Source organism: Chrysemys picta, chromosome 5 (assembly GCF_011386835.1).
Source record: "Chrysemys picta bellii isolate R12L10 chromosome 5, ASM1138683v2, whole genome shotgun sequence".
In the NCBI taxonomy this organism is placed as follows: Eukaryota; Metazoa; Chordata; order Testudines; family Emydidae; genus Chrysemys; species Chrysemys picta.
The window spans coordinates 6,386,883-6,411,269 of record NC_088795.1 but is presented as its reverse complement, the minus strand read 5'-3'; the positions used below and the strand labels follow the sequence as shown (position 1 = coordinate 6,411,269).

At 43.6% G+C, this 24,387-nt stretch overlaps 1 protein-coding gene across 50 annotated transcripts in view; it reads right to left on the bottom strand.

Moving 5' to 3' along the window:
* ADGRL3 (adhesion G protein-coupled receptor L3) overlaps nt 1–24,387 on the bottom strand; it is an 820,109-nt gene that overhangs the window by 366,515 nt on the left and 429,207 nt on the right. For all 50 annotated transcript variants that reach the window (XM_042860378.2, XM_065595838.1, XM_024100865.3 and 47 more), the window contains one exon: nt 2,631–2,740. In XM_042860378.2, coding sequence (XP_042716312.1) covers nt 2,631–2,740 — 110 coding nt within the window. The remainder of the gene's footprint in view (nt 1–2,630; nt 2,741–24,387) is intronic.

The window sequence follows — 24,387 nt, the reverse complement described above, 5'->3', positions numbered from 1 at the left end:
TGACCCAGATGGTGCTCTCACATGAAGAGAATGGGTGGTCAGATGACTGGCCTGTTTGTCTTCTCAGAGGATAAACCCCTCCCCCATACACCACTACAAGTCTGCAAATGAGACTGCTAGTAAATGGTGTGACAGCTTCACAGTCAGCAAGAAAGCCATGTGATAGATAATCAGGTAAATAAAGTGTTATCCCTATTTCAGAGGAAACAGACACTGCAAAACTCACATTGACTTCCCTAGGGGCAGTGCAGCTCAGTGGATTAAGCACAAGTTCTGGGGTTCAATCCTGGTCCCATTAAAGTCAAAGGCGGTTTTGTCATTGACATCAATGAGGTAAGATTTCACTCCTGGATTGTAATGTTGCTCTTGACACTCTCTTGCGACTTTCACTGTGAAAGCCACAGGGTGATTGTTCCCTGCCTCATGCGATGGGGATGTTGTGGGACATAACTAAATAGTGTTTGCAAACTACTACAGAAGTGTAACACGTTGCCAACCCCAGACACAGACAAGAACAGAATCGAGAAATTCTGGTGTGAAAGCCCTGTGCTCAGTTCACTAGACCCTGTTGCCTTTGGGGGGACAGGGACACATGGACACGGACACTCCCGCACAACGTGCCAGGTCCTTCGCTGGGGTATGGCAGTGTAGCTCTCTGTAATTAATGGAGCTATATACCAGCTGAGGATCTGGCCCAAAATGTTAATCACAAATGCTGCAATTTTGCAAATCAGAACTAGGAAAAGTCAGAATTCACCACAATGATTATCGCCGCCTCCAGCAGTATATAAAGATTACTCCAGTAGGTATTAAAAAACCCACAGCCATACAAACACCGTAACCTGATTTTAAAGGCATCATTTTTCACATTTGGATCATTAAAAACATTCAGTCCCTACTGTACATTTGGTACAGAATAGCCTGCCGCAAGAGTTATTTTACATCTTGCACATAAGACCGATTAGCACCTCAGGGCATAATATTCACATATTACCTTTCTAACAATGCACCACTATTCTTCTTTGTTTTCTATGCAACAAAGGCTATTGGTAATGACTAGTTCTTTACCAGAATGATCTCAGGAGGAAATAATACATGCCATGTAAATTGCAAATCGTAAGAAATACGACTTACGGTAAGTACAACCTCTTCACCCCCACTCCCCCCACACACAATTTTTTTTTTTTTGGTAATGAAATGAAACACGGCCTTGCTAGTAGGTCACCTGCAAACTAGTCATTTTGTATAAAGCTCTATGGGTCACATCCAAAGCACATGGATGTCAATCTTTTCATTGCCTTCAATGGGTTTTGAATCAGCCCCAATGTAAGACATCAGTTGTTGCATCTAGAAGCTTCATGGTTTTTGTTTTTAATACTGAGACATGGACATAGTCCTAATGTTGAGCCCTGTTTCCCCCAACTGATTGAGACAGACTAAGGGTCCCTTGGCAGAGTACGTCACTTTTGTTCAGGGACAAGGGCAGTGAGTGCTTTTGTTTTAATTGCATCCCTCACTTTTCAGTTCCAGCCATCTATCGACAGCCACATCACCTTTCAACCCTTTCAGTCCCCAGGGCCGACGGGCAGCCAGCTCCTCGGTGAGAGGTGCGTACAGTTTGAGGGACTGGAAGCATGACCAAGGAAGCTCATAACTTTCCCTGAGGAGATCATTTTTGTCACTTCCAAGACACATTCCTTCAGCTGTGGCTTGACATCCAAGCACGAGCCTATTTGTTTATGATCCCAGCTATCTTCTTCCACGGGTCAATTGCTGTACTTCAGAAGAATGAAGTGTTTTCTGGCTGGCTCTCACTACTCGATCCCACACATATTTAACTAATTAGGGAAGACCAGGGGTGATTTTAGTTTTGCCTAAATTGTTCCCTGAGGTGCACAATTTGAGAGCTTTAAGAAATCCAGGGTAAGAAACCGAGAAATGATTTAGTTTTGCATGACTTGATTCTTTACTATTGCTAACCAAATATTTATATTCCTCTTTGCGATACACAATTTTTTTGATAGCAGAATTGTAAATGAGTCCTGCTGCTATGAAAAGCAAATTCTGAGGCATGCTTTACTTTTTGGTAATGCTGATTTTGCTCTATTAAAAATATAATACAACAACCACAGATGAAAGTTTTTCTAAACCTAGAAAAAAAGTAAGGCTTTCAGGGCCTGCATGTAAATTCCTTTAATCAATTCACAAACTTACAGTTTCATAATTCCTACCATCAACATTATGCTCTCATCAATTAGCTTCCTATTTGCTTGTCCCTGCAAAGAGATGTAATATGGGACTTAAAAGGTAACGATAAAATGGCACTAATTAAAATAACATAGATCAGTCTAAAAAACTTTGATATACAAATTACAATCAGAAAACTGTATAGTGAGCAATAAAAAAAAACCACCCTAATTAATAGTAGTGTTTCATTTAACAGGAGCATCCATCACACAATGAGTGAGATTTTCAAACCTTCATCAACTGAATCTGGTGTGGTGTATACACTTTTGCCAATTTTGCCATTGAATTGTGGTTTGTTTTTTCCCCCCATGGGTTCAAGGCCTAATCTGCAAGCAAAATGAGATCTCTATCAATGAGAAGTGAAAATATATTACTATACATACTGTAAGGAACACATTCATACTGCACTTCCAGGTATTTGTACGTTCCCGGGCAAGGGTCTGGAAACACATCAGGGCCTGCTACCACGGCGCACTGTGTACGATTACTGCATCTGAAAGGCAAAGACAATGACAATCAAAATACAGATGGAGATGATGTTGGGTAAAATGTTCATAAGAGTCCAAGTTACTTAGGCATCTAAGTCCCATTTTCAAAAGTGATTTCCCTGCCTCAGTCTCATTGACTTTCAATGGAGCGTAGGAGTACATCGCTTTTGAAAATGGGGCATAGGCTCTTATGTCACTCAAGTGCTTTTTTACCCATTATTTATCATTTTAGTTCCATCTAAGCTACTGAGAGCTAATAATTTTAAGTTGTTTGGGATTTCTTTTTTTAAGCTTTGACTTCATTTTTATTGTTTTTTGTATGACAGTTATACAAGTGAACGTCTGAAGTGTATCCATTCAGTGTACCCCGAATATCAACAGCAAATGTAAAGCATGTAGCATGCAGCTGAAATATCCACTGAGGTCCTGATCCTACAAGGGGTCTACGCAATCAGACTCTCATATCTGTAGGGGCTCCCATTGAAGTCAACGAGATTATTCATAAGAATATGAGCCTTGACAGATTCATTTATTTAGGCCCTAATCCTGCAGACACTTTTGCACGTCTTTTAGTGATTGCGGGATCAGGGCCTTACATTATACTAAATGGTCACAGATACGTCACTATAGAGACACTTGTTCAAAAGACAAGAGACTTAATTCCACAACCCTTTCAAGGATGACTAGCAAAGTTGCACAACTGGGCCCAACATTTGGAACTAGATTATCCATAGTCAGTAAGACAATAATCAATCTTTAAAATCTAAACAAACAAAGCACTGCATTGACTGTGTCAGTGACTTGATTATAAATTATTGTACCCATTAATTGAAAAATGCTGACATAATTTAAACCCAACATTTTGTGGCTTTTCTTTGCTTGTAAATGTTTTAATGTTGTTTTTATTTCATTGGAAACAGGAGTTGTATTTTTTAAAAACACTCTCTGTCAATGTTGGAAATCCAAACTCAACTGCATTTTGCTAAAATGAATGGGAACAGAAATCTAATGTAACTTTAAGTTGCACTGTTCAAGACAAAATGCAAAGAGTAAATCAACATATATCAGTTGTTATTAGTATTAGTTGTAACTAAACACAAATATTTTTAAATGAACAAGAATCTGATATTCATATCAACCGTGTCCCTTTAAATAGCGTTTATAGAATAATGACATATAATTCAAAAAGGTGACTGGAAACAGTGACAAACAGGAAAGAAACAATCAATCATCAAGTAAACAGTCTAAAGAACAAAGCTGTTCTGCTTTAATGCCTAAAGAATGGTATTTTACACCCAAATGCACACAGTACATTTACATTTGTCATACAGAGCTGCAATGCACGTGACTCAGATATTACATATTTCCAAAAGTAAGCTTGCTCTCACTGGAGAGCCGATTCTACAGACACATTGAGGCAAGAGCTACCTTACTCAGGCAAATAGTCTCTTTGATGTTAGCAGGGCTAATCACGTAAGTGAAGTTATTTGCATGTATAAACGGTTGCAGTATTGAGTCCAGAGATACGGCCTCCATTTGACTCCCCTTAGTGTTACTGAAAAATGTGTATGTGCATCCAAAGTATACATTTGCACTGGGTATGTTCCTAAAGGAGCTATTGGAATATTTGATTAATGGGTTTGGGATACAGACTAATTTAGCAAACAGTGGTTCTAAACAGAATATTCCTGAAGTAACAGAGGGTCCTGTGGCACCTTTGAGACTAACAGAAGTACTGGGAGCATAAGCTTTCGTGGGTAAGAACCTCACTTCTTCAGATGCAAGTGTTTGTTCAGGGGGAAAAATGACAATATACTCCTTCGTTTTCATCCCTTTCCATACTGGATATAGAATTCCTCGGGGATAGAGCATTGCAGTTACTTTCACTAAAATGCTTCTTCCTCTGATATGACATTGGACCTCTGACCCCACCTTTCTATTGGCAGAAGCACCAGCATCCAGAGCAGAACTCATTTAGCTCTGAGTGGAAATGTTTTGTGTTTACCTGAGGCTACAGTTTGTCAGCCTTAATGAGGATTTTATTTTAGCCCATAAATTAAAACTGATTCATTAGTGAGTGCCTTAAGCTCAATATTAAAAAAAAAAATTACAGAAAGATTAATAAAACCTGATACCCTACTCATCAGGCAATTTAGCGGGATAACAGATAATCCAGAGGGCTGGAATGCTCTAACGTTTGCCTATTGAGATTTATGCCAGCCGATGGTTGTCACAGACAAGAGACTACTTTTATCATATAAATGGAGGAATAAATGTATTAACTTGAGGGCTAATTTTGTTGTCCTCACCCTTGCTACTGCGAGACAGGTGGCTTGGCAAGGATATACAGATAGTTAGGACAGTGTGTGCAGGCAGGCTTCCAAGCAGAGTCTTTGAACATAATCCAAAATTTCACTTCCAACAAAAAGCTTTTATTGAGCTCAATGTGCCTTTCAAAATGCAATAGTGTTGGGCTAATCCATAGTGTCTATGGCTTCATGGACAGTCCCCACCATGTTACATAGAAGAACAATAATGCATGTAAAAGGTATGCTTCAAAATCATGAGTCAGGCTCAAAAAAAATCAGGAGGTTGGCTTCAAAATCATGACATGTAAATAAATAAATAAAGTGTGAGTTCTTTTTATTTACTTTCTGATTTCTATAGCCTTGCGGGATGCACTCGCTTCATATTTTCAAGTTTTCTCTGCAACCATGCCAGCGAGAAATTTGCTTTTGTTTTGTTTTATAAGTGAAAGCTCAGCTTCTCATGTTAGCAAATGAACCAAGGTGCTGGTGCTTTAAAAAAAAACACCACCAACACCCCCGCCCCCAATACTGTGGGCATCGCAATAAAATCGCAAGAGTTGGCAATCCTGGGCCCAGCAACTTTCCAAACACACATTCTCAGCATAGGTCCTGAATTCGAATGCGAATCTTTCACTCTCTTCCAGCACAGTGTGCGATCTGGGACACGGACACCACCAAACAGACAAAAAGGATCAAGCATTAAGGGAGGGAGGGGTGTGACAGTAGCTTATAAATTACCAGCAATAACTATTAGTTAGTTCCCAAAGTGTAAAGGTTGGTTGGGAGCACTGGGTCATCCACCAGATTAAGAACATAAAATAGCCATACTGGGTCAGACCAATTGTCCATCATCAATGTCAGGTGCTTGAAAGGGAATAAACCAAACAGGTAATCATCAAGTGACCTATCCCCCTATCACCCATTCCCAGCTTCTGGCAAACAGAGGCTAGGGGCACTTCAGAGTATGGGGTTGCATCCCTGCCCATCCTAGCTAATAGCCATTGATGGACCTATCCTCCATGAACTTATCTAGTTCTTTTTTGAACCCTGTTATAGTCTTGGCCTTCATAATGTCCTCTGGCAAGGAGTTCCACAGATTGATTGTGCACTGTGTGAAGATGTACTTCCTTTTGTTTGTTTTAAACCTTCTGCCTATTGATATAGTATTGTATAGTTGGGATTATGTTTTCCAACGTGTGTTACTTCGCATTTATCAACATTGAGTTTCATCTGCCACTTTGTTCCTCAGTCACCCAGTTTTGTGAGATCCTTTTGTAAATCTTTGCAGTCTGCTTTAGACTTAACTATCTTGAGTAGTTTTGTATCATCTGCAAATTTTGCCACCTCACTGTTTATCCCCTTTTTCAGATCATTTATGAATATGTTGAACAGTACTTGTCCCAGTACAGGCCCCTAGGGGACACCACTATTTACCTCTCTCCATTCTGAAAACTGACCATTTATTTCTACCCTTTGTTTCCTATCTTTTAACCAGTTACTGATCCAGGAGAGAACCTTCCCTCTTATCCCATGAGAGCTTACTTTGCTTAAGAGCCTTTGGTGAGGGATCTCATCAAAAGCTTTCTGAGGCTTGGTCTACACTACCCCCCCTAATTCGAACTAAGGTACGCAACTTCAGCTACGTGAATAACGTAGCTGAAGTTCGAAGTACCTTATTTCGAATTAGTTCAAACTTACCTTGGTCCACACTCGGCAGGCAGGCTCCCCCGTCGACTCCGCGGTACTCCTCTCGGCGAGCTGGAGTACCGCAGTCGACGGCGAGCACTTCCGGGTTCGACTTATCGCGTCCAGACTAGACGCGATAAGTCGAACCCAGAAGTTCGATTTCCAGCCGTCGAACTTGCCGGTAAGTGTAGCCAAGGCCTGAGAATCTAATTACATTATATCCACTGGATCACCCTTGTCCACATGCTTGTTGACCCCCTCAAAGAATTCTTGTAGATTGGTGAGACATGATTTCCCTTTACAAAAACCATGTTGATTCTTCCCCAAAAATTGTGTTAATATGTGTGTCTGATAATTCTGTTCTTTGCTATAGTTTCAACCCATTTGCCTGGTACTGAAGTTAGGCTTACCAGCCATTAAAAAATTGATGGCACATTAGCTATCCTCCAAGCATTTGGTACAGACGCTGATTTAAATGATAGGTGACGTGCCACAGTTAGCAGTCCTGCAATTTCACATTTGAGTTCCTTCAGAACTCTCGGGTGATACCATCTGGTCCTGGTGACTTATTACTGTTTAATTTTTCAATTTGTTCCAAAACCTCCTCAAATGACACCTCAATCTGGGACAGTTCCTCAGATTTGCCACCTACAACGAATGTCTCAGGTTTGGGAGTCTCCCTCAGATCCTCAGCCTCAGTGACTGATATAAAGAATTCATTTAGTTTCTCTGCAATGGCCTTGTCTTCCTTGAGTGCTCCTTTAGCATCTAAATCATCCAGAGCCCCCCTCCCCCGGTTGTTTAGCAGGTTTCATGCTTCTGATGTGCTTACATTTTTTTTTTTTGCAGTTACTTTTTGAGTCTTTGATTAGCTGGTCTTCAAATTCTTTTTTGGCCTTCCTAATTATATTTTTACACTTCACTTGCCAGAGTTTATGCTCCTTTCTATTTTCTTCAATAGGATTTAACTTCCACTTTCTAAAGGATGCCTTTTTGCCTCTAACCGCTTTTTTACTTTGTGGTTTAGCCACGGTGGCACTTTTTTGGTTCTCTTACTGTTTTTTGTTTTGTTTTGTTTTTTTAATTTGAGGGATACATTTAAATTGAGCCTCTATTATGGTGTCTTTAAAAAGTTTCCATGCAGCTTGCAGGGATTTCACTTTTGGCCTTTTAATTTCTCTTTAACTAACGTCCTCATTTTTGTGTTGTCCCGCTTTCTGAAATTAAATGCTACAATGGTGGATTTATTTGGTGTCCCCCTCCTCCCTCCACAGGGATGCAAAATTTTATTATGTTATGGTCACTATTACCAAGCAAGTGAGCTATATTCATTTCTTGGACCAGGTCCTGTGCTCCACTTATGACTAAATCAAGAATTGCCTCTCCTCTCTTGTGGGTTCCAGAACTAGCTGCTCCAAGAAGCATTCATTTAAAGTGTCCAGAAACTTTATCTCTGCATCTCATCCTGAGGTGACATGTACCCAATCAATATGGGGATAGTTGAAATCCCCCATTATTATTGATTTTTTAAATTTTTATAGCCTCTCTAATTTCTTGAGCGTTTCTAAGTCACTTTCACCATCCTGGTAAGGTGGTCCGTAGTATATCCCTACTGCTATGTTCTTATTATTAAATCATGGAATTACTATCCATAGAGATTCTAGGGTAAAGTTTGGTTCATTTAAGAGTTTTACTTCATTTGACTCAACACTTTCTTTCACATATAGTGCCATTCCCCCACCAGCACGACCTGTTCTGTCCTTCCAATATATTTTATACCCTGGTATTACAGAGCGACCCAGTGGCGGAGAAAGGAATGGAACTCCGGTCTCTGAGGTTCAGGCTAGTGCGCTAAGCACCGGACCATCCTTCCTCAATATGTGATTCCTAGCGCTCGCCTCCCTGTTCTCTGCCTTGCAAAGTTCTCTTCCACTCTCTAAATGTATTCCTCTTCCCTTCTCCTTGTCTCTCTTCCTCCATCCCACCTCAGCTTCCCTCCCTTGCTTTCATTCTCTAGCTCCACTGCATTCTTAGTGACCTTTAAAACACTTTGCCAGGGACAGTTCCACCTGGGCTCCCAGATGTTTAGAAGGTGAGAGAGAGACAAAATCACCTAAACCTCACCAGAGATGGGATAAAAACCTCTAGTGGCCCCCAGACTTATTTAAGAAAACATCCTTTGAAAATGTTCTGGTTCCCTTTCTATCCCCATAACTTCCCCTTCTGCTCCTGTGGTTTCCTACTTCTATTCACAGCATTTGTCCTTCTGCCCTGCTTGGGCTCTGCCCCAGTGACTGATTCCTGCTTGTTCATGTGTACATGATCTTCTCCAAGTGGCCGCCTGACCCTAAACTGGAAAAGTCTGGGATGCCCTGCTTTTCAGCTCTATATGTCTGATCTTAGGATCTTCTCCCTTGCTCCAGCTGGTTCAGACTGGAATGCCCCAGCATCACAGCAGATGGCTCTCTGTTTTATCTGTGGTTTTGACAATCTCTCATCTGGAGGACAGGTAGAAAAAGACCCTTTCCAATAAGAACTAGCCAACAATATGAGGGCATATCGCAAACTAGCCACTCTTTGACCCTGCTCTCAAGCTCTTCATATCCAAGTCCAGAACACGGCTGAGCTAAGCTGTTATGGAAAACAAGTCAACAGAACACATTTCCAAACATGGCGGCTCTCCCAGACTAAATAACCTCGTCTGCCTCCTCCAAAGAAATATTTGCACAGTGGGGGATCTTAATTTTTTTTCCCCTTCTTCAATTGTTCTAACACCATGCAAGCTGAGAATGAGCGCGGGAGGGGATCAGAGGGGATTTGCGAAGCTGGATAGACGATTTCACTAGTATAGATAAACAATACCCATTTTGTTAGCTGCTAAGTCGCAGCATTTTACAAACCGAGTTTGAAGACTTGTGAGCATCAAAGGAGAACTTAAGGTGCTTTTAGCTTTCTTTATTTCCATTTGCTATGAGATCTGACAGGGAGCTGTAATCTTTTATTAAGTCGTCTTTTCCCCCCCCCCAAAACGCATATTTCTACCTGCAGTCATTTTTCTCCCACTTTAACTCCCTAGCATGGACAGGGGAAGATGAAGGGGGAGTGGGGTCTTGTCTCACTCAGCCGAGAGAATGCCAATCTCACCCCTTCACTGGGAACACCACACACTTAATCACTGTGATTTAAGACTTGTCTGCACATGGAGTTATTCCTGATTAACTATCCCTGAGTAACTCCATATGGGGACACACTTATTCTGGAATAAAGAGTCCCAATGTGGAGTTACTCAGAGATAGTTAATCAGGAATGACTCCATATGTACACAAGTTCGAAGTGCAGGGAAGTTTCAGACACCATTACTTTTCCATTTTGCAAGAAATCTAATGCCTGATTCTCCGTTGCCTTGGCCTTGTGCGGTCATTTATAGCTGTGCAAAGAGGGTAAAATGATTCCAGATTAGAATTCTAGAGTGTTGAACCCACTTTGCCCAGGGATGAATGCCTACAGATGAGATGAGACAGGGCAGTCAGATCCTAGTATCCAGATCCTAGTACGAAAGTGCTCTTCATCAGACCCTAGGAGTCAGTCATCATAGAACCAATTTGCTCTCTGGTTTTCACCTGAGAGCTGGGAAAGTAGAAAGTAAAATCTGAGCAGTCTGCATTTGCTAAAGTGCAACCCAACTTGAGATAGCTGGACCCTGATTTTCGAGGGAACAGTGCACTCAAAGCTCTTCTGAAAATCAGGCCTTCGTTTGAGCATCCAAAACAGGAATCACCCATAATTAATGCAAAAAAAAGAGTCCTTTCCTCAGTTATAAGAAATACCATTATTTAGTAGCACTTCACTCCAGCTATTCCCCCCACCCCAATCTCTCGGTGTATCCATTAATGTTATTCAAAATGTGGACAAATATTTACCCCAAAAGAGTTGTGCCGATCTAACATAACAAATGCACTAACTATAAATCGTACACCTACATCTAGAGTACATTTCAGTAGAACAATTCCTTGTTCCACTTCAAAAAGCCTTTCTAGGCTGTTAACATGAAACAGTGCATATAAATTTGGTGTTTGCTTGTGCTGTAGGCAGTGGGACTGAAGGAAGCATTTCAGTTCAGTCAGATTCCGAACTAGCTGCAGGGCTCAACTCGGTTTGTTTCCCCTGATTCAGGCTTTAAAAAGCACCATTTCCCTTGGCTGCATTTGCATGGCTTTTCTTTATGAACATGCTTATGCTTTTTAAGTGACAAGGTCATCTTTTGGTGGGGATGGGGAAGAAACACAGTATTGACATTGCAGACATTAAAACAAGGATATTCTGCAAGGTAATGTTTATTTTACGTCTTTGCAGGAACACAAGGCATTAGTAGCATTGGCTCAGTATTAGTGAGAGGTTAACCAAGTTTGAGGCAATACATTTGTTACCACCGAAATGCAAAGATGGCATAAAATAGAAGATCAATCCTAAAGTGTGGCTTTTCAGAATTAATCATTTTAGACTCAAAACCACTAAGCGCACTGGTGGCCTGTCCAGCTGAACTGAACTGCCACAATCACTGCAGAAAAGGTACAGAAGAAAGAAAAGTGGTTGTGAAATATATGCAGCAGCAGAGAGATCTATTGGGTTCCAGGAGCTAAAGGCCCCTCCCTCAGCCTAAGGGGAGGAGCCCAGGACTCAAATGAATACAGGGGACAACAGAAAAAATAACAAGGACAAGTGTGAGGGTGAAAGGGTCAAAAGTAGGGAACCTGAAGGGGACACTGAGTAGAGAACCCCGGGCAGCACCCACTGCCAGGGCCGGCTCCAGGCACCAGCTAAAGAAGCAGGTGCTTGGGGCGGCCAATACCAAGGGGCGGCACTCCGGCCGCTATTGGAGTGGCATGTCCGGGTCTTCGGCGGCGGGTCCCCCAGTCTCTCTCGGAGTGAAGGATCTCTGCCGAATTGCCACTGAAGAGTGGAGCGGTGAGATCTCGCTGCCACGGCTTTTTTTTTTTTCCCCCACTTGGGGCAGCAGAAAACCTGGAGCTGGCCCTGCCCACTGCTCCTCAAATGTGTCAAGGGAGCCAGCGGACGCCGCCCAGAGGAACTCTGCCTGGATACGTGAATGGAGAGAGGAACAGAAAGAGGCCCCACAGTCGCAGAGAACCCCTCAGCCAACCTTCTCTCCCGGGTGCTATAGATGGCCGCTCTGGCCAGCACTAAGAGTAGGTTGACGAGGACGTCTCACAGCTTGGTGGGGCCGCGGATGGAGTGTGCAAGGTGTGGGGAGAAGTGCAGCCAAAAATGCAAACCTGGGTCCCAGAAGGATCCAGAAAAGGTGCTGCAACCTAGCGCACTCAAGGTAGGCATGTGCTAGGGACTCCCTCATCCCGCAAAAGGAATAGGCATCAGGGATAGAGGTGAACTGTACCAGGTACACACCCATGGTCACGGCTCCATGAAGGAGCCATCAACTAATATTCCCGGCGGAATACAGGCTGGCCCACCAGGGTTCCTCACCTCAATAGGTGGCAACAGGTCCCGCCACTTAGTGTCCGGGTGGGACATGAGGAGAGTATCGCACATGAGCGTGTCCAGATTTGCCCTTGGCGCGGTTCAGAAGCAAACTAGCTGCAGGTTGCGCAGCCAGCTCGAGGTGTGCATCTGGGTCGGTTGGTGGGGCTTACGGGGCAGGAGCACAGTGAAAAGGTCTGGAGAGCCCGGGCTGAGGGGTGGGTGGGGAACACCCTCTTGAGGAACCTGCTCGAGGTAAACCCGGGAGACGGGCGATAAGGCTGCCCTCACTTCCTGGAGTACTAGGGTTGCCAGGTGTCTGGTTTTTGACCGGAATGCCCAGTCAAAAAGGGACCGTGGGGGCACTACTAAAAGTCCGGTTGGTGGTGCAGCAGGGCTAAGGCCAGCTCCCAGCCTGCCCTGTCTCCATGTGGCTCCCGGAAGCGGCAATATGTCCAGTGGCTCGCAGGCGCAGGGGTGGCCAGGTGGCTCCACGCACTACCCCCACTCCAAGCCCCCTGCTGCATTCCAAACCCCTCATCCCCAGCCCCACACCAGAATGCAGATCCCAAGCCAGAGCCCTGACACCCCCACACCTCAGCCCCCCTGCCCCAGCCGGAAGCCTCCTCCCACAGTCCAAACCTCACATTTCTAGCCCCACCCCTGAGTCCGCACACCCAACCCAGAGCCCATACACCCTCCCACACCCCAACACCCCACCCCCCAGCCCAGAGCCCCCTCCTACACCTCAAACCCCTCATCCCAGGCCCCACCCAAGAGCCTGCACCCCCAGCTGGAGCCCTCAACCCCTCCCAATTCCCAACCCCCTGAGCTAGCCTGTTGAAAATGAGCGAGTGAGTGAGGGTGGGTGAGAGTGAGCGATGGGGGGGGGGGGGGGCTCAAAGAAGGGGCAGGGCATCGGGGGCAGGGCAAGGGTGTTCATTTTTCTGCTATTAGAACGTTGGCAACCCTATGAAGTAAACGCTGGGGAATTCGAAGGGTGGAGGGCCCCATGCGCAGACTGATCGCCAGGGGATCCACCCTGCCTCCCCGGACATTATCCAGGACGACTCCGATTCTGGTAACTCCTGCCAGGACCAACCTCTGGCGCACCAAGTTGGGGATTGTATAGCAGGGAGGGGGGGGGCTCCGGCGGCACAGCGCTCGGCGGGGGGGCGGCGCGGGGCGCAGCGCTCGGGGGGGGGGGGCTCGGCGGGGTGGTGCTTTTTTTTGCTGCTTGGGGCAGCAAAAAAGTTAGAGCCGGCCCTGCCCGTAGATTCTGGTACACGTTATGCATGCATTGCCCTCACCCCTTTCCCTGGAGGTGGACTCATGTGGTCACTCTGACAGGGGTGTGGTTCACAAAGTGTGCAAGGAGAGCTGTTGATTTTTGAGATGGTATTTTCTGTCAGTCCGCACAGAATGTAAGGTGACCTAAAAGACCGTGGAATCTGCCTGCTTGACCTGCCCTGCCCAGCCCTGGGCGTGGGTGCATGCCGGGAGTGAGAGAGCAGGTGGCCAGAGAACAGAACGCTCCAGCAATTCAGAACTGTAGAGAATCCTATGAGCAGCAAGTTAATACTCCTGTAAATCAGAGCAGTCTCCAGCAATGGCGCATGCTCAGTGCCTATGGAGCGTTCAGAGGTTTTAGCAGCAAGTCTCTACCAAACCCCATTGAGTATAGCAATTTCAGAGGTTTATAATTTAGCTTAATCTGGGGGAATTTTCATGGGGGGCTGGGGGGAGACAACAAAATTACATGTCCCCACTACCATTCCCCTGCCAAATTTCAAGTTCCTATGCCAAATCCTGGAGTTGCTAAACCTCCTCAAGAAATTGTTGGATTTTTTTTTTTAACATAGCCAAAAATATATATATTTTCCCAACTTTGCTCTCCCATGTAGCTGAACTATTTTTGCTGGATCTTTCACATTAAAATCAGTCGGAGACACAGACCCGGCATGGAGAATTTCAGCCCAAACGGTTAAAATTCAGCAAAGTTATAAGTGACTGAAAACAGAGGTTTATACTGGGAAGTGTTTGGCGATTCTAACCATAGGTGTCACTACCAGCTCCATTTGTAACTTTGGGTATCTTCTATTTACTGATGTTTATAACAGGAGACCTCTTTAATGTCTACGTGTGCTTGCCAAGAGAGCATGTCTGCATTCATTATTGCAAATCCCAGAAAACTTCATATTTCTGCAAAGGCAGGGCGGGCTCCACATGACCAGACACACAAATATAGCTGAGACATCAATATCCAAGCCTGTTTCTCGAGGCCTATTTTACTTTTCTAATGGGTTTACAGTAAGAGAGAGGCTTAATTCATTATCCTTCATGGCAACGCTGCAAGATATCCTTTTCCCTCTCTGAAACACAAAATCTCCTCTCTGGATGGCTACCTTAGCAAAGAAGCTGTCACAGTCAATAAGTCAGCTAGGAGTGCGTTCTCCCCTGTCAATATGTGATATTTCCAAATCAACCCTTTAGGGAGGACTGAGGGGGGAGAAAATAATAGCCTGGAGAAAGTAAATAGGAAGCAAAGAGAAATTTCACTCAAAATAGGCGTCTAAATAGAGTTCAAATGATGGCCTGCACATGGGGGGAGGGTGCATGCGGGGGAACACAAGTGAAGAGAAAAGTCTTTGGCTCACCACATTTCCTTTCAATAACGTGCAGCTCAAAAGCAAATGGAAAGTCTCTGTTTGTGTTTAGCTTTCAGAAACAAAGAATCCCTAAGCAGAAATGGTTGTTGTTGTTTTTTCCTCCAAAGGATGAAAGGGGAGGGGGCGGTGACAGGGAGATGATATTCTCTAACATTTTCTTCATTATGAATGGTCCTTTTATGTTGCTCTTTCTCAGCACAGAACAGCTGACTTCCTAACCTTTCCTGAGGTATAACGATCAGGGATGTATAATGTTTGCACAAGAGTCTCGCTACCTGCTGCATTTTGTTGTTTTTTTATTGACAGGTTTAATTATCTATCAGGGGGCCTAGCGCTTTTGGATAGCTCTCTTCTTACAGGATCAAAGTGAACTAACTGCAGCCTCTTCAAGGCTCTCTGTAGAAATATGCCAAAAATAAAAAATCCAGTCCTAATGAAAGAATCACAATTACGCATTATTTTGATTGCTGTTAAGTCTTGTTGGGTTTACTTGAGCAAGTTTTTCCTTCATCTACCTTCAGCCCCAGTTTGTTACATAAGACTTAAAAAAAAATTAAAAGAGAGAGAGAGAGAGAGAGAACCAGCCCAAGCCACAAGTGATCCAGACTCCAGACTCTGTAACAAAATACCTCTGGATGAGTATTTCCATGGGGACCGAACTAAATAGGGCTTGTCTACACATGGTGTTATTCCTGATTAACTCCATGTGTGAACACTCTTATTCTGGAATAAGAGTGCCTTGATCCTGTTTAACTTAATCCACTTTCAAAGCACATTTCATCCCATTCATTTAGAAACACAAACAAACTTAAATTTGGCGAGGTATTGCATCATTTTCCATCTACCCTTTCTACTAAGTAAAACATGCTTAATATCCTTCGTCGCTGTTGCACTTCTTTCCCCTCTCTCTTTGCATTTCACTCTCCCATGCCCATCTTTCCTCTGCCATGGATCTTATTATCTCTTTTCCACAAACTCTTTCCCCCTCAGCATGGTTTTCCTATGTTGTGTAATAACTGTTTTCTCTTTCCTTCTCTTCTCCACCATCTTGCTTTTCCCTCTGTTGTGTTCTCTTCCGCCTCCATTCACATTTTCACTCTCCTCTCTCTCCCGCCATCATTCCTTTCCAAACTCTTTGTGCTCTCTGCATCTTCATCCTCTCTCACACACTCTCCTGTCTCCTCCAGCAAAATGCCACACACCCCCTCCTTCCCACTGACTCATTCTCTCCTGCCTCATACCCGACCCACAATCTCTCACAGGTTCTGCGACAGCATCCCCTCACAATCAAGCCAATGACAGATGCATGCTGCTCCCTCCCCAGCAGCTCGGCGCGGTAGAGTCCATGACCATCCAGCCTGACTGCCCTACCTGCCACTGGGTGGTAAGAGGCAGAGACTGGGTCAAATTCTCAAGGAGAACATCATGGAGAGATGGCTCTAAATAAGATGTGAGACCATGATCTTAGAGGGGGCCCACCAAGTCAGAGACAGGCACATGCCTGATAATTGGAAAGGGCAAGAGGAGAAGATTCCACTCCTAGTGGCTAACCAAATTCCCAGCACAACAGAGGGATCTTGCTCCATTCTGTCTCTTTTCCTCCCCCACCTGATCCACTGGAGCTACACAGACCATGGCCTGCTGCGATTCCAGGGCTCCCCAGCTGGGTGACAGCCAGCACCAGGATCAGTGTTAGGCAGTTAGGGGAACAAGGAATGTATTTCCATGAACTTGCCACCATCACCCCGAGCAGCTCCAAAACTGCTGTCCCCATGCAAGTTGGTCCCCTCTGTTCCAGCTTCCTGCAGAACAGAACAACCATCTCCGTGGAGCCCCAGAGCATGGCTGCTTTGTATGGCAGTACAGGGTTATGCCCCCTTGCTCCCCATGCCCAGATAAGCTGAGCAGGATTTTGGCACAAGGAAAGTTTATTTTTAAACAGTGCAAGTGGCATTGGATTTTTCAAAGAAACAGGGCACCATTGTATGAAAGATTTTTGCTCAGTGACCTGCAACAATACTACTGACTTCGCCTATTTTTTTAAAGCACACCCTAGCTTTTCACATATCTATGTATCAAGCTAACTAGCTCTCTTATTCCCACACTGTCAACTTCAGTAGCACCCAGATAAAAAAATATACTTTACACATATTCACAGTACAATCCGAGAGCGGAGATAACAAGCCTTTCAGAGCTTTGTTTTCCCTACAAAGATTCTCTTTTTACTTTCAACCCCCAACCCCACCACTAACATAACTCCCACCGTATCTGCTGAGTGGGCAGCAACCTCTAATCTGGAGCTAATGTTGAGTTATAGGTCACTTGATAGAGAGGTACAATAGCATTCGTTCTGCCCCCCATATCCTGAGATAATGAACATGCCACTCACAGCTGGAAAGACCCAGCTTCTACAGCTGAGGAGTTAAGAACCAAAAGACTCCACTAGTTGATCCATCTTATATTGACTCAAGTGACAGCAAAGGCACTTCCTAATGAGAGCCAACCTTGTCTGCAGGGAGCACCTCACATTTGTCTAAGAGCTGGCCATGAATCTAAAAGTAAGTAAATACACTGGGAGGAGGGGGCAGCATACTTTGCACCTCGTTCAATGGCTCTCCGTCATGGCAACTCAAACATTTTATCTCGTGTTTTCTCATTCCTGAGTTTCCAGCCATTTCTTAAGTGTGCTTGTGTGGATAGAAAGGGCTAGTTATGGTAAGCATTCTGCTCTGTCCATAAGGAGGGATGAATAAAGGACTCAATTTTCCTTTGTTGTCACTCTCAAGGGAAGGCTACTGGGCTTTTTTCCCCTCCCCTCTTTCATCAGTGAAAGTTAATTATACTCTAATTTAATTAAAAGTAACAGTGAACGTGAGATTGTCAAAGTATTGTTCATAAAAGGCGATGTTCTCTCAGTAATATCGTTAACAAAAGGGAGGAAGACAGACACTCTTTCCACTGCATTTCTGTGGATTAATGTGTCACTTTGGGGACGTAAGGTTTAAAAAATAGTCTGGCCACAATTAATTACTGGCAGCTCTGTTGCCGTTTTTTTATCGCACTGTAATTGGTCACCAGTCATGTGTGTCCTCCTTCCAATCAGCAAAGACTGCAAAAGGACAGAGAAACATTAAAGGGCACTTCTGGGTTGAAAACATAGTATCCAAGTGTGCTATGAACATTTGTGTGAGCGGGTTTAATGTACTAACCTTCCACCTCTAGATTGCCGGGTAAAGTATGCTTTAGGCTAAACTCACTTGTATTGAACGCCAGCTCAAACTTGATCCAATAACTGACTGAGTAGATGGAGTATAAACAAACACAGCCCATAGTCCAGAAAGGCAAAGCTAGGTAACTCCCCCCCGCCCCCCAAGAAATTTAGGAGCGAAGGGAAGACATCTGTGTGGCACTATAGTTGTTAAATAAAGTGCGGCCTGTGTCTATGGGGATGTGCACATGGGCTTTCCATCTCAGTTCAGCCACGTCAAAAGATTTGGATAAGTGAAGGGTAGATTATCTTTAACCTTAGCAGAGTTATTTGAAACTATCACTGTCTAAAAAGTAGTCATCTACTTTGTGCCCACAGGTAGAATCTTCTGAGCATGCACACGGCAGCTTGGGAGCCTCTTTGTCCAGAACCTCTGCCCAGCAGTAACGAAGCCGCTTTCCTCTGAGGCACTCAATAGAACACTGAGAGAGGCCAGGCATCACACATGCTTACCGACTGTGACCACCCACCAGAGTGCCCTCCCCTAGTGTGCCTGGACCTAGCCTGCCCTAGGCCCTAGAATGCCTTTTGCACCATACTTGGATGGCCATCCCCTCACCCGACCTGTTCACCCTTCCAGTAAGGGCAGGCTTGTTCCACACAGTGTAACTCTCCGCATAGAGTGTAAAATAGACAGACAGACAGACAGACATGCCCTGGTGAGAACAATCTGATAGATAAGGGGACTTTTGAACTGAACCTTTGTGAGATAACACCAACCAGGAACAATAAAACCTTGGAGGCCTTGGGAAACCTCAAGGATGTTTTTTCTTTAGTTGGCTGAGTTTTGCAAAAAATATTCTAAATGCTATAGACAATTAAATACTATCCTATACATGCAACGTTAAATTGTCCTTGGTAAAATGAAATGGTGAAGTCCACGTTTTCAGAAAAGCTCATCTCCCACAACCGGGCCTGGACTTTCAATAGGGTTCAGTTCCCATTTAGGCACCTAAATAAAGTAGCTTTTCAAGAGGGCTCAGTACACAGGACTTCCCATACGAGAGCTCCTAGGCAGTGACAGTTTTTTTGCAAACCTCCTCGTTTCGTTCAGGTGCCTGAATGGAAACTGAGCTCTTCTGGTAATCCAGCTCTGATATGTTTATGGAAAGAAAAAGCTGTCACTGGATCAGTACTGAATCTCACTCATCCTGAGCCTTAGACAGATGCAACTGGGGCAGGAACTGGAAATTCTAAATTGGAGGGGACAAAACATTTCTGTGCCAGGTTGACTTTGTAAAATGGTGACTGGTGGAAGCCACGCAGGCCTACTAACATAAGTCCTGCGGATTTGGATTAGAGGGCAAAGGTGCATGATAAATTAACCACATAACTCCACAAATCATCGTATTTCACATCTATGCTGTGGTTTTGGTTAAATGTATTTGAAATTTTAGGTGCCTTGGAGCAGTGGGTCCAATATGGAGAGAGAGCAATTATAATATTCATTTTGGAATCTTTGAAAAATGACCTCTCTACACATTATTGTCACGCATTTTGGAGGCCAATTTCTCACACCCATCTCCCAGTGCTAGAAGAAAGACCTGTGCCCTGTTGGCAAGTGGGAACTCACAATTCTCCTCCAGTGCTATCAAATTCCTAGCTCTGACCATAATGCAGGACATTGGACCTGAAGCCTGTCACTGGTGCACGACCGACACTCAACTGTACTGCCTTACAAATCCTATAACTTTGGGGGGAAATTCCACACTTCAGAGAAAGAAGGAAATATTTTTGAGAAGAATGGTGGGTGCTTGATAGGTAGACTGAGCTCTGGAATGTCAGAAGCAGACCTGGAACAAAATATAGTATCATTTCTGTCTTTAACTTTCACATTTAATGAAAGAGAGTGATAGCAAGATATCTGGAGAATTCTTGTATTATATTAACAGATAATGCCATCCTTTTTGTCAAGCATGTCGTCCTGTGAATCTTACTGACATCACAACTTCAGCATCAGTTATTCAGAAACAAAAGCAGAGACTTATTACTGAAAAAATTTAATACTAGCTGGTCAAAGGAAAACAAGTGACTCCACAAGTGAGTAATTAAAGACCACTGGACATCCAGCAATCTCAGAACCTCACTGTTGAGTAACTAGGTTCAAAAGTGGCAATGCTCCTGGAATCCTGTGTCCCATTCTGGTGCCCACAATTCAATAAGGATATTGATAAATTGGAGAGGGTTCAGAGAAGAGCCATGAGACTGATTAAAGGATTAGAAAACCTGCCTTAGAGTGACAGACTAAAGGAGCTCAATCTATTTAGCTTAAAGAGAAGTTTAGGGGGTGACTTGATCACAGTCTATAAGTACCTACATGGGAATCAAATATTTAACAATGTGCTCTTTAATCTAGCAGAAAAAGGTAGAATACAAGCTGGAAGTTGGAGATAGACTGGAAATAAGGCATACATTTTTAAGCGTGAGAGTAATTAACCTTTAGAACAACTTACCAAGGGCTATGGATGGATTCTCCATCACGGACCATTTTAAAATCAAGATTAGATTTTTTTTTTTTCTAAAAAGGTCTGCTCTAGGGATTGTTTTGGGGCACTTCTCTGGCCTGTGTTATAGACAGGTCAGACTCAATGATCACAATGGTCCTTCCAGCCTTGAACCTATGGAAAACACCACTTAGCTTTTTTTAGAATCCAGTATTTTTATTTAACACGTGAGCATCAGTTAAACAGCTGCCAACACAATGAAACTATTACTTGGGACTGACCTACATTTGGCCCTACTGCTTTATTACATTCAGAAGGAACTTAATTAAGCTTCTGTTACTTAACAAAAGCAAATAATAAAATTAAATTAAAACCCATGGTTTCTGACAGAGAACTTGAGGGTTTTAAAAAAACATCTTGCAGTGGGATTTCCCCCCCAAAAATGCTTCCCCCCTCACGCCACAGATTCCTTCAAATTGCATTAGAATGAGAACAACATACTTGTTCATTTTGCCAGGATGGAGACCATGGTATGTGCTACCTTGTAAACACCTTAATCACATGGGTAAGAAGTCACTATTCACCCAGGACTACTCGGGGAAGTAAGCGCCCATCAGTGTGAATAAGGGGATTACAATCTGGACCTGCATAAATGTTACGCTGCTAATGTATCATCTGTGGATGAAGAGCTTGATAACAACTGCCCCTCAAGTCCGTGCAATGACTCCCACTGTCTTGAATAGGAGCTGGACCAGAAAGATATTATTTGGGTAACTGAAGTATAACTGAGTGTATATTGAAGGGTCCTCATGCTATTAGGAGACCATCACAGGAGAGTAGTTCACCCTGTGTCTGTCTTGTCTAGGTATATGTATTTGCGGCAGGGTCTCTCTACTACTCCATGTCTGTACAGCACCTAGCGCTGTGGAGACCTATTCTTTGTTGGTCCTTAGGCACTACCAGAATAAACATGATTAATAATAAATAATAGTTTGTGAGATCATTAAGAATCCCTAAATCCTCTTCTTGCCTCCTAAAGCCTCTCCTCCCTCTCCTCTCTGTATTGGCATACAGAGTGCCACCATCTTTCCTTCCTCAGGGTCATTTCCACCCATTTCCAACGCATGCATCTCGGCTGCCTCTACGTTCTCTACAACAGATCGGAAATGTACTGCTTCTACGCCCTCCCATTGGCTAAAAACCTTGTCCACACCCCTGTATTCTGCCCTCAATGCCATAACTCGCTCCTCTATGGTCTCCGTTTCACTTCAGTGGGGTGAAGGAGCTGGTTTAGGGAAGCAATCCAGTCCTTAGCCTTTCACAAACAATAAAGCTAAGCATGTAAAGTGTTCAAAGCAACTGCAAACGCACACTCAGAGCCAACGGCTTAGATTCACTGGACAGTCGGGTTTCTTCTACTAAACATACATAAAATCAAGCTGTAAAAGTTTCAGTGATGACTACGGGGATTTCTACCCAATGAGAAGCAAGTCCAAGATGGCAGTCACAAACAGTGTGAGGAGCCAGTGCTGTGCAACACTTCAACAGCCCTCAGGTCCGCGCTTGAGAATGCCAGGAAATATGGATTTGTGGGCAGTGTGGACATGAGGGCTGTGGTTTTTTGCTCCAGTGAAATACTGTGCCTCAAATGACATCACAGCCCTCGGAGGACACCACCGCCTTTGCTAGTTGTCACTGGGCTTTTTACCGTGTCCAATTCTGTGTGTGCATGTTTACATTTATATTTATCAATCCCTTGCTCTCTCAGGCAGGTGAAGGCTGTGGTGCAGAGGTGACAGACACTCTCCTGGGGCAAGGATAGGGCTGACTATTTCCTTCTGTAGCATTCCCTGATGTCTAATTATAGAGGTGCACTTGCGTCAGATTGAGGGATACCACTCTCTTGCCAGCCCAGCCAGAGGTACACTGCAGAAACCATTAAAACTAACCAGGTGGAGCCTAAGCAAAGGGAACAAGAAATGAAGTCCAGGAAGATTTGGAGAAGCCCCCACTGGACTTCTCACTCTTGTTTATTACCTTGTCTATATTGGGTTTGATTTGTTTTGGGGGTTTTTTTGCACTGGTGTAGTTACGCTGATGGAAACAGATCTGTGTGAACCCCTAGCACACACGTGATGTACCCTGTTAAATGTGATTTGCAACAGTGAGACTCAAACTGGTTTCAAAGTGGGGTAGATTTTTTTAATTTGATTAATTTGATATCTTTTCAATGTTTATGGATTGATTAAAGATATCTGAAGCGGTCTAAACTAATTGTGGCTGATCTGATTGATTAATTCTTGTTTGTTTATAGATTTTTCTATATAGTGTTCATTCCAGTATCAGCTAAACAGCTCACGTACATGAATACATTGATGACTGGTGTTACGAGCTGGGTTAAACCGTGTGATGGGTGGAGTTAATAAATAAATGAGTAAATAAATTAGACTGCATCAAAGGAAATACCAGACTCCATCATTCGTTTCTGCTTCCCAATGGAAAATCCCCACAGCCCCGAACTCTGATTGGCCACTCAGATCAAAAAGGAATAACAATAACTTCACCAAGACTATTCACATGTGTACGGCCATGGTGAATATCCGCAATGGACCTAGGAGAGCCAGGCCCCAAATCTCCTGCAAACTAGTCCAGTGCGTTAACCACACAAACACGTTGCATTGTGGTGTTGTTATTCCAGGACTACATACACTTGTAAGGAATTCTGGTGGAAATACTTGTGCAGGTGTGTTTAAATGTTGTTTTCCATGACGCCTCATACAAGCAACTTGTAATTCACTTTGTTCAAAAATTTTATTCTTAAAACTTAATTCCCCATGAGATCACAGAAAGCAAGCACAAAAAGCCAGCACTCGCCTAGGCAAAAACATGCAAGATTTCAAATTATTGGTCGGATTTTCTTTTGCACTATTCACCCGACTCTGCATCATCACATTCAGGTTTACAGGACTTCAAATATTGCATTTAATATTTAAAAAAACAAAACAAATATAGATAGGAAAAAATAAGATGGTAAATCATGCCCCCTACACAGAAAAAACATACTGACCGTAATGCACTAAAGATAACATACCATTCAGACTTGGTGGACAAGACTGAGTAACTTTAAGTCCCAAGGGCAGTAAAAGGCAAACAAAAACAATGAAGGCATTGTATTTCCTCTATTAGTGCAAATAGTGCTTGTCCCATAAGTCAAAGGGGACATTCAGCCACATATAGCACCCAATTAACTCCCGTCCATTTTTCAGCAGTTCCCTGGAAGTTCAACATTGCTCAATTGCTGGGAAGATGAAAAGGATTTTTATGCAGTAAATGCTCCTTAAAGCATTATTCACGTTCATGTTCCCAAATACTCTACACTTATAAAATGATTTCATTATACTGACTTGGCCAGTATGCACACACGGATGCTGCTCAGAAACAGTGTAGTGTAAACAGATTCAGAGAGAAATACTAAAATATTGACCAATTCAAATAATCCCTACAATAGAAATGGAAGTTCATATCTGTAAGTTCACTTGAACCGGTTCCTAACTAAAGGCTGCCGACCCACCAGGCAGTTGCAGAAAAATTGGAGCTAGAGAGTTATGGCTAAAATCCAGCCGTGGGGTCCCCAGCCTTCACAAATATTGTGCCATCTTTCTCAAAAGACAGTGAGAGCCTTATTCCAACTTCGCCGAGTAAATAAATAATGCTCTTTATCTGTGGCACACACACCATTTGTCAATTCCGATCTTTCATCGCTCCTGCAGTAAGAACTAT